Source organism: Curcuma longa, chromosome 20 (assembly GCF_044706935.1).
Source record: "Curcuma longa cultivar G26 ecotype Majalengka, Jawa Barat chromosome 20, ITB_CL_G26_1.1, whole genome shotgun sequence".
Classification (NCBI taxonomy): Eukaryota; Viridiplantae; Streptophyta; class Magnoliopsida; order Zingiberales; family Zingiberaceae; genus Curcuma; species Curcuma longa.
Window position 1 is genome coordinate 12,321,118 of NC_133880.1, and position 21,599 is coordinate 12,342,716.

At 35.3% G+C, this 21,599-nt stretch overlaps 1 protein-coding gene and 1 pseudogene across 1 annotated transcript in view; one reads left to right on the forward strand and one right to left on the reverse strand.

Moving 5' to 3' along the window:
* Window positions 1-576: 576 nt before the first annotated feature.
* The window catches only part of LOC141813362 (F-box protein 7), a 29,408-nt gene continuing 8,385 nt past the window's right edge, over window positions 577-21,599 (reverse strand). Inside the window, 1 exon segment of the mRNA XM_074701318.1 lies at window positions 577-828. Within this exon segment, the coding sequence (XP_074557419.1) occupies window positions 769-828 (60 nt within the window). The 3' untranslated portion in view covers window positions 577-768.
* Window positions 15,259-16,192, forward strand: LOC141813474 (uncharacterized; annotated as a pseudogene).

The following is a 21,599-nucleotide window of genomic DNA, read 5'->3' on the forward strand; positions in this document are numbered from 1 at the left end:
CTATAAGACCGTTCCACGTTGAAATGAATACTTCATTCAAGAGGTAAATTCATAGACTTTTTTCACACATAGATACTTCAGTTCACGGCTGCCTAGAGGTAATAGTTGCATCATTTATATCATAGTTCTTTCTAATAATTTAGTTCAAACTATGAATCTAACAGATTTATCTATTTTAATTTGGCATTAAATACAAATTTGTCTTAGTTGCAAACAGATCAGTGACCAATTTAAATAACTAGCCTCCCAACCACCAGCCCAGACTCATGCTCCTATACAGTGCATTTAAAACATGACCAGGTTAACATGTTCACCTGATTGATCCGAAATCTAACATCAATCAATTAAAGAAGTGAAATGTTTATTACATTAATAAGAAAATCCTACAACACGAAAAGTAATTCAGTTCAACTCTGTTAAATTACTGAAAACAGTCCCAATCTCGAAAACATTCTAAAAGACAAATGGGGGCAAATTGAAATCCACCTTGTAAAACATGGAAAATGAGCTGCAACTTATTTGTCAGCGCACAGGACTAGCCGGGACTATATATTGGCAAAATGCACAAGCGGAGAATCGTTGCAAAAGGCACTATACAAAATTGTTGCATCTAAACGTGATACAGTCGTTATCCCCAAGGCAATATATATTGGCGACAATACTATCATATTCACAAGGGTCTTGTGAAAACGAACATACAATAGAACTTAGGGAGTGACAGAAACAGGGATAGTAAGATTATTATATGAACATCACAACGTCTTGATACTAGCCAGGTACAAAATAGTCCATTTTGTCAACAGGAAGATTCAGCACTGACGTGTCAACCTGCAAAAAGCAGGAAAACTATGGTTATATCTTGCAAAATTTCCAACAAAAAAAATAGTTACATACTCAGAAAAAAGAAGAAAGAGTGGAGAAAAGGAATAATTTCATATATTTCCTCCGTGAAAAGATGCTGATGCGGTTTTTACCCCTAGAAGTCAATCTCAAACTCTCCAATGCACTATCGCATATAGGAAAAGAGAATCAATTATACTCTATAATCATAAAGACATGGCTTCCAAAATTAGGTTCCTACTCTTACTCTCTTATTTCTGTTGAGGACCAGGGTGAATCAGGCTTGAAGATGAAGGTGGTTTTGCCCAATTCATAAATAGCACTTGAGTTGGAACCAACATGTTCAAGAATAATTCAATCCTATACCTCAGAAAAGCAAGTAAATGCATTAAAGATAAATGGATTTTTTAAGTTAATATACCTACCAATTCATTCACACAAGCAATCAAAGTCAGTTATTGAACCCACAAAAATGCAGAGTCTATTACACATCATAGCACACCCTCGAAAGAGCTTGATCCACAAGTAACTATTTCTACTACTCATAACTATTAACATAGTTAAGGGGGTAATGCTTAGTTGTGATGATACATGTTATATTAAGAAGAAAAAAAATATCATCTAAAACCAAATTAATTTATTATTTGGTAGGATGATGACCAAATCAATTTGATATTAGATTAAAATTTGATTTAATTTAGTTTAAAAGAAAATTAATAATAATAAAATTAACGATAAAAATATATATATATAATTTTATTACAAATTTTCAAATTTTAAAATAAATTTTATATATTGTATTAATGGAATAGTTCTGTTGGGGTTTGGCGAAGCTTGTTTAGATTATCTTATTTATAGTTAGGAGATGATTGAAGTTATTAACCTAAATTTTAATTAAAACCTAGAGTTTTAATCACTGTTGCTACCCTCTCCTCCTTCCCATGCGTTCGCGGCTGCCCACTGTCGTATCCCTACGATCCCCACCCGAGACCATATCGGTGTCCAATTGAGACCCCATCAGCGTCCAACCAAGACCCCGCCGACGTCCGACTGCGACCCGATAACCACAAGCATGACCGCCCTCCTCATGCAAACAGCGTGTAATCTTCGCACGACCTTCATCGCCTTCCTATTCCTTAACGTCAACAACCTTACCATCGCCATTTATCAGGCAAAAAACAACTACTGCCACCATCGAAAACCACTGCTACCGCCACCCGCCACCATCGAAAGCCACCACCACCGCCTGCCTCCCGTTGTGTTGTCAACAAAAGAAAGTTAATTAAGGTAATTAATTCAGTTTAATTAGATGATTAATCAAAGTATTAATCATTTTAATTAATCAGATGATTAATCCATTTAATTGATTAATTAAGATTATTAATCAGTTTAATTAAGTAATTAATAGTTTAATTAATTAATTAGTTTAATAATTGGTGATTAATCGATTAAATTGATCAGTTAGCTAATTGATTAATTAAGTTATTAATCAGGTTTTTTAATTGATTAATTAAGTATTAATCAATTTCACTAATTAATAAAATTAGTTTTATAATTATGATAAGAATTAATAGGTTAATTATGAATTAATTGATTAATTAATGTACTATTATAATAATGGTCAATAAATTTGGGAATTGGTTAATTAATTTAATTAAAGTAAGCTTTAATTAATCGATTGATTAATTAGTTGTGATTAGATAATTAATTTGATTAAGGGTTAATTGGATCATTAATCAATTTAATAATTGATTAAGGAATAATTAATCAAATTATTAATTGATTAATTTGAGATTTAATTATTAATCAGTTTAATAATTGATTAATTAATTCACTTAGTGGTTAATTGAATTATTAATCAGATTGATAATGATTAGATGCCAATTAAGAATTAGTTGAGTTATTAATTAATTTAATTTACTTAGTAGTTAATTGAATTACTAATCGGATTGATAATTGATTAATCAAATAACATATTGGGACCTAAAATAGGCATTTTGATTGGAAGACATTCAGGACATTCTACATTTAGAGGTAGGTAATTTTTCTCCTTTGACCTCTTAGAACTATCTTAGTGCATTATGTCTTATTTTATATCAGTTTGGATAGGTTATAAAATTGTATGATACTCTACACTTCTGCTTGTTACACATCTTTTCACTTGCTTGATCTTCCTATGTTGATTGATATCTAGATATCCTCGGATGTGATGCATGCTTTATATTTTATCTTGATATCATATTGAGTTAACTGAGATTATATGACTAGATGGTTAATATTTCCTTGATAAGAATTTCTAATTGATAAACTATCCTTAGAAGGATATGAATGACTAGCAATTATATTTTCCCTTGTCATAACTTTAGTATGGATTCCAGTAATTAATATGGTAGAACTCTAAACTTAATATTAGAGTATCCTAACTACCTACAAAAATCGTTCGTGGTAGCATATAATAGTCTCCCACAATTAGTAGTTATCTACACACCGTCTGACCACAAGCTTTCTATACACCCTGGCTGCACAGGAGACTTATTCATAATAGTGTGTTGTCGCCCATAATCAATAGTTGTTTACACACCCTATCTACCCACAAGACTCATTCGTGATAGCGTGTTGTTGTTGCAAACAATGGCTATCTAAACATCCCAACTTCCCATGAGACCCATTCGTGAAAGCGTGTTGTCCCCGCAGTCAATATCTCACATCGTCTGCCCATGAGGTTTATTCATAACAACGTGTTGTCGTCGACAAATAGGTGTTATTTACATACCTTGTCTGCCCATGAGACCCGTTCATGGTAACGTATTGTCGCCCGCAAACAGTGGCTATATTTACACCCTGTCTACCCACAAGACCCGTTCATGGTATGGTATTGTCGTTCGTAGCCAGTGGCTATCTTTACACCCTGACTTCCCACAAGACAAGTAGTGGTAGCATAGTTCGCTCGCAGTCACTATATGATTAGTGCATGGTTTTGATTATTTTCATTATGCGATGTTGTGTTATAACTTGCCATTACAAAGATGGATTAGTGGATCTGGATGGTTGCATGTATGCTCCTAGGTACACATTAACATGTTACATGATATGTTTTGCTAGACAAGTGATATTACCTTGGTTTTCTTTGACCTCTATTAACTTTTTAGTTCATGCATCTTTTTTCTTATATTCCCACTGAGTAAATTTGTACTCACTTCCTGCTTCCTTTGACCTCCAGGTTAGTAGATAAAAGAAGTGTTGCGTCCACATAGTTAGAGGGGAGTCCCTAGAGCTACTAAGAGATCCTAACTTACCAGTCCCGCTTGACATCGAGTTATTTGGTTTCTTTTTATATTGTTTTGTTTTTTTTCTTTTCTTTTTAAACCTTTGATTTTTGTTAAAACCAAATGTTTACCTCATTTGGTTTTGGTATGTACACATGAGCATGCATACATGCATTAACATTTAGTAATTTAGCGATTTATGTATTACATTAATATTTGTGTTGGGTTAAATGAGTTTTGTCTTCTTATTTCTTATATTGTCATAGGGGTACCCTGGTCTACCGGAATTATACCTTCGGGGTGTGGCAATACAACTTTATTAGCTCTTTAGGAGCATGTCTCCAGCTTGATCATCAACTGCCTAAGGCAATAAGTTCATATGAACCAAGGTCAAAATATAATTTGTTTTTACATTCTCAATCTAAGGCAATTTACTTCTCGCTTTTTCAAGAGATCAGGTAACTATCACTGGATTATACAGTAGATTGATATGTATCTCTTACTTGTGAGTGAGCATGCCTAGTTAGTATTAGCGTATAGTTTAAATAACCTTAAATTAATACAGGATACTTTTCCCTAGAGCATTCTTAGATGTTATAACATTCTTGAGCTAACTTCAAATGATCATGACATAAAGGTTTAAGAAAATAACTTTTACATTCTCAATCAAAGGCATTCTACTACTTCTTGCTTTTTGAAGAGATCAGGTAACTATCAAAGGATGATACAGTAGATTGATATGTATCTCTTACCTGTGAGTGAACATACCTAGTTAGTATTATCGTATAGTTTAAAAGTAACCTTAAATTGATACAGGAGACTTTTCCCTAGAGCATTCTTCAGGTGCTATAGAATTCTTGAGCTAACTTCAAATGATCATGACATAGAGGTTTAAGAAATTAACTGATCATATTCATTGCAAATGAATATGTCCAGTAAATTCAGTTTCCAAACTAGAATTAATCAAGACTCCCGTGATCCTAGCACCTCAGTTTAATGTATATTGGAGATAGGTCTCCCTCAAGTGAGTCATCTGTATGCCAAAAAAAATCTAAGGTCACCTAGATTCTTGGTCAGAAATTGTTAGACAGATAATCTTTTAGCTTTATGATCCCTACAAAGTCATCACTAGTTATGATAATATCATTCATATAACAACAAGAATAAGCTTCCCAAATTTAGAGTAAGATAAAATGAACTAAGATACTTTTGAACATCCTAACTTCAATGAGCGGAATGAAGTTTCTCAAATCATGCTCCCAAAGATTAGTTCAAACCTTAAAAGAACTTCAGTTTAAATACCATATCACTCTTCCCCTTAGCAACGAACTCTGGAAATTGCTTTAAGTATTTTTTTTCCCCATTAGATCATCTAAGAGGAAGATATTATTGATATTTAACTGGCAAAAGAGCTACTAAAATAAAGATGTCAAGATAAGAAGCAATAAGAATGAAGCAATCTTTGTAACAGGTGGTGAGCTATCTAGATGTTCCACTCCATAATCCTAAGTATCCCAATAGATGCACAGTGTCTATAGGTGATGTCTTCTTAGGCCAAAGAAGCAATGAAGGCATAATACTTAGATGGCGATGCGCCATAAAATCAAACACGTAAAATGGGATGAGAGGTGGTACAACCACAATTAGCTTTTCGAAAAACAATAAGAAGATTCAAATTACAAGCTAAATAAGATCAAATGGTGCTATTGTTAGGTCCGACTCAGTGCGTTACGCATATTTAGAAATTTCACAAACGTACACAACGGAAGAAAAATAAGTAATTACAACTAATTATTACAACACTTGCAACACACGCATGCATGATACAACAGGTACATGACATAACTGAAAATTAAAATTTTATAAAATAACAATTATTCTAGGCATATCTGACAGATAACGTTGAGCAGGAATGGGATTGGTATCAATCGAGCGACTCTATCAAAGCTCCGTCTCTATCGGTGATCCACATCAAGCTCTTGTCTGGACGACTTCCAAAGTCACGACTCGCATCATCGTCTTCGGTACTAGCCAACGATCGATAATAGTCGATACAAGAGAAAACTCTAATATCGAAAATACGCTACAACACTTGTCGCGATAAATTTTTCAAGGCTTTTTAACTATCATAGGCAATCGTATTCCTGATGTAGACTCCGGTAGTCAACCTTTGATTGCTAGTGAAGGGCAATCAACCAGAATCCTTTCCGGCGAAGATGGAACGATCTCCGAAAGATCCACAAGCTTCCGCGAAGATGGCAGATGGTCGTCGGACGATCGAGAAAGATCGATAGTGATTGGATAGCTCTTCATAAAAACTATCAGTCGTGTTTCTTCTCCGACAATAGTTGTCTATGATGAACGCTTCACCGGTGGCCGACGGTAGTTGTCCACGATGAACGCTTCACCGGTAGCCGACGACAGCCCTTCACAAGAACTCCGCCGGCTCAACAGCGTGGTTCGGCAACACCACAACCCACTGGCCTTGGACAACGAGCTCTGGTGGTGGTGGGTCTCGGAAGAAGCAAGTAGTTGTGGGCGGCAAGCTTCGGTCATAGTCCACACTGACTGTCGGCACGGGGGAGAACAATTGAGAAGAAGAAACGTCAAGGAACCTTTCCCCTTTCTCCGGTGGTCAGCGGCGAGCGTGCATGCTCGAGAGAGGTCTTCTCCGGCAATCTACAACGGGAACTTCTCCCTCTTTGAGCAAGCTTGCGAAGATAGCCAATCGGGAGATCGCCTTGGAGGAAGGCCGATCGGGAGAAGATCGACAGGTGCCAAGAGAGATCAGACACAGGCGGCTCTTACAAAGAGGGAAATCGCGTTTTGAAGACGGCTAGGGTTTTTCTTTCTTTCACGCGGAGGAACAAACTAAAAACCCTGATTCCTTCTCACACCAGGCCAGCCCCGAAAACCATAGCCGAAGGGTTTTAATATAGAGTTACTGTAGCAAATCAAATAGGATAGATGATTATGATTTAATCCTAACCATTATGATTCAATATTAACCATTCATTCCTATTTTGATGTTATATATTTCATATAACATCTTGTTGGATTTGGATCCAATCCAAAACCTCATCATTTAGCTCAATGACCAAAATTCATATGTCGATTAACTCAAGTTTGATTCAAAATCAAACTAAGTTGGTCCAATTTGATTCAAAATCAAATTATTTGGTTCATTAACCAAAACACCTTCAATTTGAACCAAACCACTTTGATCTGCCAAAATCTCTTCCATTATTCAAACCAATTTGGTTCACTTCGTTTTTATAAGGCGAAGTCCATCATTTTTGTCCTTTGTCTGGTTCAACTAGACTTTATTTCTCTCATTCTAAAAATTCAATTCTCAAACTCATTTTAGATTCTTCTGAGAAACTTATAGTGCGTATGACTCAATAGGTTCCCGACTATGTTGGTCGTCCATAATTAACCATTAATTACAGAACGATCATGAGTTGCACCTAATAGTACATCATGACCTCCAATTGATCGAAAAATCAACGATCGATTCCAGAACCATTTCTAAACCCTTCAACGGCTACAATGAGACGTGTCTCGTTTTTTTACCAGTCTTATACTCACTTAGTTCAGGACATAAGGTATGTATCAGTTCCTACTAGGTTGACTACGTCACATCTAGCCTAAACTTATTTTCTTGTCTTATGGATTCAAGTTACTCGTACATGTGTTCAAGAATACTATATTCTTGACATGTAAAGACTTAATTTCAGTAACAATCCTAACAAGCGACCGCAAGATATACATCTCCTTTTACAAAGAGCAGTGAATTCTCTGTGAACTATCCAAACACCTTCGAGCACTTTAACTTATACCCAATCATTCCGGGTTCATACTTCCTTAGAAATGTTTGTTTAAGATGTCAAAATATAAGCCTCCATGACTAAGGTGACTTGAATATCATAAGTCAAAGGTGTTAGTGTCAGCCCTTAGTGTCAATCATGAGATGATTGTTTAGGGAACACATGTATCATATTCATTAATAAAGACAAGGTCTGCTTATTATATTTATTTGTTATCCGTGCTATATGAATAAATATAACAGTGTCCTTGAGTAGTAGGTTCTTGTCTACAGCATATCAATTGGTTGAATTGATAGTGAGAGTCTATAGACATATATAGAACACTACTCTTAACTATTCCTAGTCAAGCATTAATATGCAAGGACAATATTAATGCGTTGAGATTAGCATATAGGTCAATTGATGACTTAATCTCACAAGTCATGGATATGTGATATTACGTTGACACATGAGTACATATTAGAGACTATGTACTGAATTGATCCGCCATGAGAATGTTTCATGGATCGTTATATGAGTGTCATAAACATTCTCATGTGACTATTGGTATGAATAATCCTTAGACCTGAAGTCACTACGGTTCCCTACATAATGAGTTGTATACTTTGGCTTCGTCAAACGTCACCTGTAACAGGGTGACTATAAAGGCGATCACTGGGTATGCAATAAGTTAAACAGAGAGATGTGAATGATGTAGATGGGATATATCCCTTCCATATGACGGAAGTAATATCTATAGGCCCCTTGATAGAGTAGAACTGCAAAAATGCATGATCATGCTCGAATAAGTCAATATGACATATTGAGCTTATTTGATTGAGTAGTCTACTTGGAGATCAAGAAATACATAATTGATAAGAGGATGACACGGTCTATGCCTCATTGATCAATCTAGATATCAAGGATAGAAGGACTGAGTCATACAAGATAGTAGTCACAGAAAAATTGTATCAGATCTCGACATTCTCGTCACTTGGATAGCAATGATGTATTGTTAGATGTCGCTCATTGCTTATGTCTCTAAAATGGTTTTAAAGACATCGTCAACGTTACGAGAACCTATTGGATCACACACTTAGAACATGTGATTTGGAGATAGTTCATGTGATGAATTATTGGGCCATTGGGTTGAGTCTAATGTAGATTAGACTCATTGAGTGGGACTCAAGGTAGACTCATTGAATTAGACTCGAGTTGGACTCAAGTCAATTCGGATTGAGTGAGACTCAAGTTGGACTCAAGTCAATTCGGATTAAGTGAGACTCGAGTTGGACTCAAGTCAATTCGGATCCATTAAGAGGGTTGCATGATCACTAAAGAAGGGATTAATAGGGTATTAATTCCATAGAATACCAAAGTCAAAACCCTTGATATTCCATGGTGATATATAAAGGGATGAGAGGCTTTTTTTTCTTCTACTTGGATGGTTGTATGATCTTTTTCCTCTTCTCTTCTACCTCCTTAGCCGAACCTTATTTTGTGGCTACCACTGCAATTTGATTCTTCTCTATATCGGTGTTCGTGTGGATACCGTGGAGGCGTGAACACACTGATCGCGTTGAGATCCACCAATCTTTGAAGGCAAAAGTTGCTGTCGGGATTGTGAAGGGCTCGCATCGAAGGTAAACTCGATTCCAGTAGATAGAATCAATAAACGAGTATGGTTTTTGCATGGATCTTCTGGAGGGATCCTTTTCTGCTGTGTTTATGTGGTTAAAAATTATTTTTGGCGCACATAGATCCCTACAAAAGAAAACTAACACTTATGCTATACTGAAATCTTTATTAATATATGCATAGAATCATATGAAGTCTCATAATAGGTCACTCCAATGAACTAGTTACCTTTAATTAGCATCCACGTTTAACTCTCAACATCCAATTCTAGCTAGCAAGAACAACTACTTGGTGATAAACCAAGGAATTTAAAACGTACTAGTTACAACAGAATCGATGACATCCATGTTCATCAATTCATTGACTAGGTATAATTCCAATACATTCATAATCACACATGTAGAGATGCTCACTAGTTGTGATTCAAACACAAATTCTCTCATGCTATGAATCGTATTGGAGATATTTAGTAAATGAGTTTAAGATCCAATCAAACACATAGAGAATGCATACTCAAATAGTGAATTTCTATTTATCAAATAAATAGTACAACTATAAGACGATTATCTTAAGACATCTCTTAAATATAACAAACTCCCACTTGACCTAAGGTCAACCGCCATGGTATCTAATATCACGCGCCTTTATGTATTCCTCAAACTTCCTTTAAGGTAGAAATTTCATCAAAGGATACACAAGGTTTATTTCAATAGAAATTTTCTCAATTTGTATTTCTCTTCTACTAATGATCTTTTTGATCAATTGATAACGTCAAAGCACATGTTTGGATCAATGGTAAGATTTGGATTCCATCGCCTGCGCGATTGCTCCATTATTATCGCAATAAACATATAATGCTTCAATAATGGTTAAAATCATTCTAAATTCACTGATGAACTTCCTAATCCAAATCGCTTCTTTTAGTGCTTCACAAGTTGCAATAGTATCCTTTTTAGAACACTTCCAACTTATTGTGTCACCAGTTAAAGTGAATATGCACCCAAACGACTTGGAATCAGCCTTGTCTGTCTTGTAGTTAGCATCAGTATTCCCGTGTGTATCCATATCATCATCTCCATATACCAAAAACACATTCATAGTTCTTCGTTAGTACTTAAGGATTGTCTTGACAATTGTCTAATGATCCATTCCTAGATCTGACAGATATCTGCTCGTGGCACTTAAAGCAAATAATACATCGAGTCTCGTACATATCATAACATACATGATAGATCCTATTGCCAAAGCATAAGGAATCTTACTTATGTAAATCCTCTCGTCTTTTGTCCATGGACACATAAACTTCAAAAGATAAACCTCATGCCTAATGGGTATGTAACCTTTCTTGAATTCAAGCATGTTAAACTGCTTTAGCACCTTGTCTATATATGTAGACTGCGAAAAACCAAACTACCTCTTCGATCTATTTCTATAGATCTTAATCCCAAGAATATAGGTTGCTTCTCTCATGTCTTTCATAGAGAACTTTTGATCAACCATAGTTTGACTAACTGCATACAACAAGCATATCGTTTCCTATTATTAATATGTCATTAATATATAATACCAGGAATACAATCGCACTCCCACTAACCTCTTTATACATAAAGAGTTCGTCAGATTTTGTGAGAAATCAAACTATTTAATTTTCTCATCAAAACGGATATTCTACCAAGTTTCAAACTTAATTTTAATGAAATCCATTTCTGACTTTATAATTGTTAACCATTTATCATTTTCTGAACTTTTCAAAACTTCTTCATGATCAGTAGGTTCCTCATCTCAATGAGTAACACGTCATTCGATTTACTTATAAGAAATTCATATCTCTTTAGGAATATTGCATATCTTATTGGATCTACGAAGAGGTTGTGTCTTCATAAGTTCAATCGATGGTTCATCATTATGAGTAATCGATTGTGGTTCTTAACTAAGTGTCTCATCAATATCTATTTGAGTCTCTTGAACTTCACTAAGTTCAATTCTACTCCCACTATATTCCTGCAAGAGAAACTCTTTCACTAGGAATACAGTATGTCTTAAAATAAATATTTTTGTTCCACAGGAGAATAGAATTGGTTACCCCTTGCTTCCTTAGAGTATCCAATAAATAGATAATTATTAGACTTAACTCCCAACTTATCTGATATAGTCCTCTTTATATAAGTAGGACAACTACATATCTTCAAGTAAATAAGTGAGGTTTTTACTATTCCATATCTCATATAGAGTAGTAAAGACTACCTTAATCGGGACTCTATTTAACAAGTAAACAGTTGTCTCAAGTGTATTGTCCTTTAAAAAAAATTTAGAAAGACTTGTATGATTCATCGTTAATCTCACCATATCCAACAAGGTTCGATTTCGTCTCTCATATACACCATTATGATGAAGCATATACGGCGGAGTCCATTGAGATAATATCCCATTATTTCTCAGATAATCTTAAAATTCTTGACTTAAGTATTCACTACCTCAATCGGATCGAAGTATCTTAATACTCTTGTCAAACTATTTCTCTACTTCATTTCTAAATTCTTTGAACTTTTCAAAAGCTTCAAATTTATATTTCATTAAATATATATACCCAAATCGTGAATGATCATTGATAAAGATAATGAAGTAGCTATAACCTCCTCGTGCTTGAGTTGACATTGGACCATATATATATCAGTATATACCAGGGTTTAAAATCTCGTGCCGAGCCGGTCGAAACGGCCGAAATTTTTCGTTCCGCCCGCCGACCGGCACCGGCACGGCCCGGCACAGCCCATCCCAGCTGCCAGAGTCGCGCGACTCCGGCGGCCTCGCCGGAGGGGTCGCGCGACACCTCCGGCGCGGCGGAGGGGTCGCGATCTCGCGATCTCGCCCGCGCGTGCCGAGATCGGGGAAAAGCTGGGGCCGGCGACGCCGCCGGAGGCTCCGCCCGGGGCCGGCGACGCTGCCGAAGGCTCCGCCCGGGGCCGGCGACGCCGCCGGAGGCTCCGCCCGGGGCCGGCGACGCCGACGGAGGCGCCGCCCGGGGCCGGCGATGCCGCCGGAGCCCCGCGACATTCCGCGCAGCCGCCCGCGGTGCGTCGCGAACTCGCGATCTGTTTTTTTTTTTTAACTTAGGTATTAATTGAAGTTTGATAATCAATTCCTAGCTATAGTTCAAAATTATAATGTGGGGTAATTTAAATAGGCTTTATTAAATCCTATAAAATTATCAAAAAATTTATTTTTTATTTTTAAATATTTATATTAAATTTTTAATTTTAATTAATATATTTTATATTTTAAAAATATCGAAACTATACCGGCACGGTACGATACGGTACCGAAACTGTATCGTTCCGGTCCGGGACCGAAACTCCGGCACGGCTCGATATTTTAAACCTTGGTATATACAAGGTCAAGCAACTCTCCCACTAGTTCATCCTTTCCAATAAAAGATAACTTAATCATATTGTCCTTTAAGCATGATTAAATCTAATTCAAATGATTCTAAACTGCCAACCCTTTAAAATTCGGGCATACATTTCTTGCTTATATGACCAAAACGACAACGTCATGAATAGGTGGTTAATTGATTATCCTTTTGAGCACGCTTGTTACTTGTTTCGATATTAAATGTCTCATGGAAAATATCTAATACGTAAATATCATTACTTAGTGTTCCGATCTCATAAAAAACTCTATTCAAAGTTATATAACAACTGTTACTAAACGTCAAATGGAACCTTTTCTATTTAAACAAAAAGTAGAAACGGAATTCCGAGTGACTAAGGAAATAGTATTACATTCAATTACGAAAATACCTGAAGTAGATGAGGCAACATGCCTACTTTCCCTTCACAGACTCAAGATAAAACTTACAATTTTAGATTTGAGAACAATTCTCAAATTCCTATACCAGTCCAAAAAGCTAGGGTCAGTCAACTTTAGGGGTGAGCAAAAATTCAATTAAACTGAAGAAACCAACCGAATTTAAAAATTCAATTCGGTTATTTCAGAATTTTAGTTATTTTTTCTAAAAATCGATTAATTCAGTTCGGTTTCGATTTTAAAATTTCTTATTTGGTTAAACCAAACAAACTGAATAAATCGAATTAATCAAAATAAAAAAATAATTTATAAATTCCTAAGTAAGTAAACTTATAAATCTTTAATTAAGTGATAAATTTTTTATAATATTTAAAAATTTTGATTATTTTGGTTAATTCAATTTTTGATTGAATTAATCGATATTTTATCGGTTCAGTTTGTTCGATTTTTATTTGAAAATTCAATCGGTTCAATTAATTTAAAAAAATTCGATTTTGTTCAAAAAAAAAAAGCCTCCCCGGACCCTGTAAGGCGGGAGCCTCGTGCACCGGGCTGCCCTTTTTTTTCAATTAATTTAAAAAAATTCGATTTGGTTCGATTTCGGTTAATTCGGTTCGATAAAACCGAATACTCAGCCGTAGTCAACTTGTTAGTTTCTAAAATATACCATGTGTCAATTAAGCTTAAAAATACAATCGAGCATATATGAGAGATGATATGTAATGTATTTATAAACAATTTATATACATTTATAGGTCTCATTTATTTTACGAATTCAAAAATCCTTACTTTGAGTTCGGGAGATAATAATTTTCTCTAAATGGATTCATATCCACTAAAAATAATAACTTTAAAGAGAATTCAACAAGTCATTTTTAACTACAATGGTAAGTATCATATACTGATTATGTATCACATATATATAACTATCACAGTATGCTATCAACTAATTGAATGCTCACATAAACATCGGATTGTTAACGCATTAACACGTATACATGATATATATAACACCCAACTTAACCTCTATCTACATTGACCTTAGAGAGAGTCTAATAAATCAACGCTTCAAATTAAAGTCAGCTCGCAAATCATAAGATCATATCTCGATAGTTCGAACATATATAATTTTAAGTTGAGCTTGAAGAGAGTCCAACAACTCAAACAAGAAATTAAACTCTGGTTCTAATCATATTAATGGAAAGTGTTAACTTTAATAATTTTATAAGGGGTTTCAAATCTTATCATCTTTTCATACAAATAATTAAATTATCTATATGACATGACGTTAAATGGTATGACATAATTAATACAACTAATCACGACAATGACATAGCATGACATAATTAATACAACTAATCATGACAAATAACATGGCATGGCATAATTAATGCAACTAATCATAACTAGTTCTAATCATAGTTGTCGTAAATTTTATCTGATAATAAAATATGATTAAGAATCTAATTTCATAAATCATGATCATTTAATTAGATTAAGAAATAATTTTAAATCAAATTATATATTTTATTTTAGAAAATAAAATTCTTAATTAAGAAAATCTAAGGGGGCATTTGGTTTGATCATTTTCTATTTTCATTTTTTTATTTTCTAGAAGTTGTTGTTTGCTTTATGTTTTCTAATCTCATTCTCTAGAAAATGAGAAGTCATTTTCTAAGAAAAAAGAAAATAATAAAATATCATTTTCTATGTGGAGAATGAAAACTGCGGATCCAAATAGGAAATAGGAAAATACGGCTACAGTAATCCTTTTCTCCGCAGAGACCTCTTCCCTCCTTCGTCGCCGCAAGGAGCCATCGCCCTTCTCTTCTCTGTCGCCCTTTTCTTCTCGTCGCCGGCAAAGGTTACGAGAAGGAAGACTCTTCGCTTCAAGCAGCGCCATGGCCGCGAGGTTTCTCCTTTCCAGAGCATCCCTAAACCTACGTTCCTCCCCCTCTTACTTTGGTTCTAGTTGCTCGTCGGCCGCCACCAATGCCTTCCGCAACTTGTTCTGACCCTCTGGTGGTCGGGCCGTCTCTTTGGCCTCTTCAAGGTCCATGGTCTCCGTCTCATCTACATAGCTCGACCTCGCCGAGGACATCTCCCCTTCGCTTGACGTCGGCGGAAGAGTTCCTGCCACTGTTATCACTGGATTCCTTAGTGCCGAAAAGACAACATTACTAAACCACATCTTGACCTCACAACATGGGAAAAGAATTGGTCATTGAGAATGAGTTTGGAGAGGTGGATATTGATAGTTCCTTGATTGCTGGTCATTCTTTTGTTTCCGAGGATATTGTTATGGTTAACAATGGTTGCCTCTGTTGCACTGTGAGAGGAGACTTGGTTAACATGCTTTTGAAGCTTGCTAAAGAAAAGCATGACAAGTTTAACCACATAGTTATAGAGACAACGGGACTTGCAAAACCTTCTCCTGTTATAGAAACTTTCTATACATATGATTTGGTTGCACGACATCTGAAACTTGATGGTGTTGTTACTTTAGTGGATTCTAAGCATGCTATGAAACATTTGAATGAAGTTAAATAGAGATGGGTTGTGAAAGAAGTAGTAGAACAAGTTGCATACGCAGATCATATTATATTAAACAAGACAGATTTGGTAGATGAGACGGAATTGGATGCACTAACTAAGAAAATCAAGCACATAAATGGGATGACTCAAATTAAAAAAGCACAATTTGGATTTATGGATATAGATTTTATTTTGGGAATTGGTGGATATGATTTGGATTGAATTGAACAGATAAATGTTGAAGTTTCATCTGATGAAGAAGAGTCTTCTGATGAAAAGGAAACATATGTTTTTATCTGATGAAGAAGAGTCTTCTGGTGACAAGTATATGAGAGGTGCTACTTTGCAATAGAAGATATACATTATGTCATTTTGTGATGTTTGTAAAGGTTGTGTGAGGTTGGTTGCAATAGAAGATATACATTATGTTATTTTGTGATGTTTGTAAAGGTTGTGTGAGGTTGGTGAATAGTTTATAAATCTTTTATTCTATAATGTGATACATGTAAAGAGTTTGAAGTCACATAATGTTGTATTAGAAGATCAGGTTTGACCCCCTTCTAATATGGTTTTTCTTTTTTAAGGAATAAATATTTTTTTGCTAAAAAAAATATTGCCAACAAAGGTGAATAGTGGTAAGGTATTTTCTTATATTATATATTAGAAGGTTAGATTTGACCCCTTTTTGTATGATTTTTTCTTTTCCATGAATAAGATGATCTTTTTATTAAAAAACTATTTTGTTTATAATTTTTCATATTAACAAACCAAACGTATTTTTCAATTTTTTTTCTAGAAAATAGAAAATAATATATCATATCAAATGCATTTTCTATTTTCTAAAAATTAGATCAGAAAATAGAAAAACAAAAATAAAAAATAAAAATAGAAAATAAAAAAAATTCAAACCAAACGCCCCCTAATTTATTAGAAAATAATTTTTCTAATACGAAATCTTCTAACTAATTAGGAAATTTCTATAATAAAAAATTCTCAATTAAATCATAAAATTTTCTTAATCAAATTTACAACTAACTACAACACGCAAAACGATTTTACACAACCTGGCTCTGGTACCACCATTAGATCCGACCCAGTGCGTTGCGTGTATTTATACATTTCACAAACGTACGTAACGGAAGAAAAATAAATAATTACAATTAATTATTACAACACTCGCAACACACACATCCATGATACAACAGGCACATTGCATAATTAAAAATTACAATTTTATAGAATAATAATTATTCTAGGCATACCTAACAGATAACGTTGAGCGGGAATGAGATTGGCATCAATCGAGCCGCTCTATCAAAGCTTTGCTTCTACCGGTGATCCACGCCAAGTTCTCATCTAAACGGCTTCCAAAGTCACGAATCGCATCACCATTTTCGGTACTAACCAACGATCGACAACGATTGATACGAGAGAAAACCCTAATATCGAAAATACGCAACAACACTTGTCGCAATAAATTTTTCGAGGCTTTCTAACTATCGTCGACAATCGTATTTCTGACGTAGACTTTGATGGTTAACCTTTACCACTAGTGAAGGACAATCAACCAGAATCCTTTCTTGCGAAGATGGAACGATCTCCGAAAGTTTCACAAGCTTCCGCAAAGATGGCAAATGGTCGTCAGACGACCAAGGTTAATTGACAGTGATTGGACAGCTCTTCACAAGAGCTATCAACCGCGTTTCTTCTCCGACAGCATTGTCCATGATGAATGCTTCACCGGTGGCCAGCAACAGCCCTTCACATGAACTCCGCCGGCTCGACAATGTGGTCTGGCAACATCACAACCCGTCGGCCTTGGACAACAAGCTCCAGTAGCTAACTTTGGTGGTGGTGGGTCTCGGAAGAAGCAAGCACCCATGGGTGGTGAGCTTCGATCAAAGTCCATACTAGCGGTCAGCACGGGAGAGAACGATTGAGAAGAAACGTCGGGGAACCTCTCCTTTCTCCGATGGTCAACGACGGGCGTGCGTGCTCGGGAGAGGTCTTCTCTGGCGATCTACAACAGGAATTTCTCCCTCTTCGAGCAAACTTGCGGAGATGTCGATCGAGAGAAGATCGCCTAAAAGGAAGGCCGATCGAGAGAAGATCAGCCGGTGCTGGGAGAAATCAAACGCGACCAGCTCTTATGAAGAGGGAAATCATGTTTTGAAGGTGGCTAGGGTTTTTCTTTCTTTCACGCGAAGAAGAAAACTAAAACCTCGATTCCTTCTCACGCCAGGCCAACCCTAAAAATCACAGCCGACTTAGGGTTTTAATATAGAGTTACTGTAGGAAATCAAATATGATAGATGGTTATGATTTAATCCTAACCATTATGATTCAATATCAACTGTTCATTCCTATTTTGATGTTATATCTCATACAACATCTTATCAGATTTGGATCTAATCCAAAACTCTATCTTTTAGCTCAATGCCAAAACTTATATGTCGATTAACTCAAGTTTGGTTCAAAACCAAACCAAATTGGTCCAATTTGATTCAAAATCAAATCATTTGGTTCGATAACCAAAACACCTTAACCAAAACCAATTTAGTTCATTTCATTTTCATAAAATGAAGTTCATCATCGCTTCCGATCTGCCAAAATCTCTTCCATTAGAACCAAACAAATTTGGTTTACTTCGTATTCATGACACGAAGTCCATCATTTTTGTTCTTCGTCTGGTCCAACCAGATTTTATTTCTCTCATTCTGAGAATCCAATTCTCACACTTATTTTAAGTCCTTCTGAGAAACTTATAGCAAGTGTGACCCAATAGGTTCCCGACTATGTTGGTCGTCCATAATTAACCATTAATTACGGAACAATCATAAGTGACACCTAGTAGTATATCATGACCCCTAATTGACTAAAAAATCAATAATCAATTTCAGAACCATTTTTGAACTCTTCAACAGCTACAATGAAGCGTGTCTCGTTCTTTTCACCAATCTTATACCCGTTTAGTTCAGAACATGTCTATATATGTCAGTCCCCACTAGGCTGATTACGTCACCCCTAACCCAAATTTGCTTTCTTGTCATATGGATTCAAGTTACTTGTACATGTGTCCAAGAGTACTATATTCTTGACATGTAATACTTTAGTCAAAGACTTTTAATAACAATCCTCACAAGCAACCGCAGGGTATACATCTCCTTTTATAAAGAGCGGTGAATCCTCTGTAGGCTATCGAAACACCTTCGAGCACTTTGACTTATACCCAATCATCCCGGGTTCATACCTCCTTAGAGATGTTTGTTTAAAATGTCAAAATATAAACCTCCATGACTAAGATGACTTGAATATTATAAGTCAAAGGAAACTCGCACTTATGTTACACTGAAATCTTTATTAACATATGCATAGAATTATATGAAGTCTCATGACAGGTCACTCCAATGAACTAGTTACCTTTAATTAGTATCCACGTTTAACTCTCAACATCCAATGTCTCCAGCCAGCAAGAACTGCTTGGTGGTAAACCAAGGAGTTTAAAACGTGTTAATCTCAACAGAATCGATGACATCTGTGTTCATCAATTCATCGACTAGGGATAATTTCAATACATTTATAATTGCAAATGTAGAAATGCTCATTAGTTGTGATTCAATCACAAATTCTCTCATACTATGAATCATATTGCGAATATTCAGTAAATGAGTTTAAGATTCAATTAAACATATAGAGAATGTGCACTCAAATAGTGAATTTATATTTATTCATAAATAGTACAACCATAAGGCGATTGATTTATGACACCTCTCAAATATAACAGGTATCAAGTGAGCAATGGACACTCATGATCATTAGTGAGGTAGAGGATCAACTACAAGAGTGAGTAATGAAATAGACAAAGGGAAATAAATCAACCTCAATTGCTAATTCAGAAGTAAACAAGCCTAAAAATATTAGCGAACTCAAAAAAAAAAAAGGTAACAACTATATTTGTAAATATGCCTTGTAACTAAAGAGATTAGCAGCCATACCTCTTTTGTAACTTAGAGTAGCAAAGCAAAACACTTTACTACTTTTGGCAATAGTTTATCAAACAAAAACAATGTACATACATATATCTTAGGTAGGAACTTAGCAACAGGGTTTGAAATTTCGAACCGTATCGCGCGATATGGGCGAAATTTTTCGTTCAATCGACGGACCGACACTAGCACAACGGGTTCTGGCCGGGAGACGCCTCCAAAGGCATCGCCCGAGCCCGGTGATGCCACCGAAGGCGCCGCCCGAGCCAAGTGACGCCACCGGAGGCGTCGCACGGGCCCGAGGACGCCTCCGCGCGGGCCGCACGCGACAGGGGGCGCGATTTTGGGTTTTTTTTTATTTTTTAATTTAGAATTTAATTGAATTTTAATAATCAATTCCTATCTATAATTGAGAATAATTTAGATAGACTTTATTAAAATCTATAAAATTATTATATTATTTTTTAAAAATATTTTATTTTTTATTTTTAAATATTTAGATTAAATTTTTTATTTTAATTAATATATCTTATATTTTTAAAATACTGAAACTATACCGACACGGTACGATATGGTACTAAAACTGTATCGTTTTGGTCCGATACCAAAACCTCAGCACGACTCAATAGTTTAAACCTTGCTTAGCAGATCATATCGCAATAGAATAACAAATGGAACCTAACCATAGACAACAGAAAATGGTATATCTTTATAAAATAACATGTAATAAGAGTGAGATCTTCCAGCAATGTGAATGAAATCCCCCATAAGAAGTGTTATAGCAATCCTAATCAAAAGTTAATTCATTCTTTCAACTACACAAATTCTGCAAGGATAAGAAAATGATGAAAAAAGCCTTAATAAGAGATAAGAAATTGAAAGAAAATGAGAAAATTGTTCCTCAACATTATCACGCCTAGACACTTTAATAAATACATTAAACTGAGTGCATATCTTAGAACATATATGAACACCGAAAAAAGAAAAAAGTAGATTTCAAATCAATTATGCACTAAGAAAATTCATTTGAATAATTAGCAATAAAAGTAACAATTTTTAAAAAACTAAATTTAGAATAGACCAGATATCATATTGCATTGAAGAAAATAGTATATAAGCACATCTATAGACATTATTAAGGGCATAACCAAGTATTGTTTTCCCAACTGATAGGATTAACAAAGCTCAAGATTCTTATTATAAGACAAACTAGGAACTATCTTTAGATGATTAGTAATCCTCGAATAATAAGAGAGTGTTCTGACGATTCAACATACAAGAATATGAAGGTGGAGTAAAAACCCCCATCCTTCCATGAATCCTAAATGAAATAAGAATTACCATTTTGTATTATGCAATAATTCAAAATTTAGCAAGTTTAACAAAGGGCAGCCCAATGCACAAGCTCCTGGCAATATGAGATCTCTAGGAAGGGGGGTTAGACCATAGTCGATTATACGCAGGTTGTTTCTGCGATTCGAACCCGTGACATTCAAATCACACAGCAACAACTTATTGTTGCCCTTCTTAGCAAGAATAACAATTAATGATAAATTCAAATGGAAATCACACACATTAACTCTAGAGAAAAGTTTAAAGATTGAGGAGCATAAACCTATCAAATGCCTTCTACTAGTGTAAAAGATCTATTGTTAAGTATAACAATCTGCAGGCCTGAATAACGTAAGAATAGAAAATGAATAAGTGTTACCAAATATGTA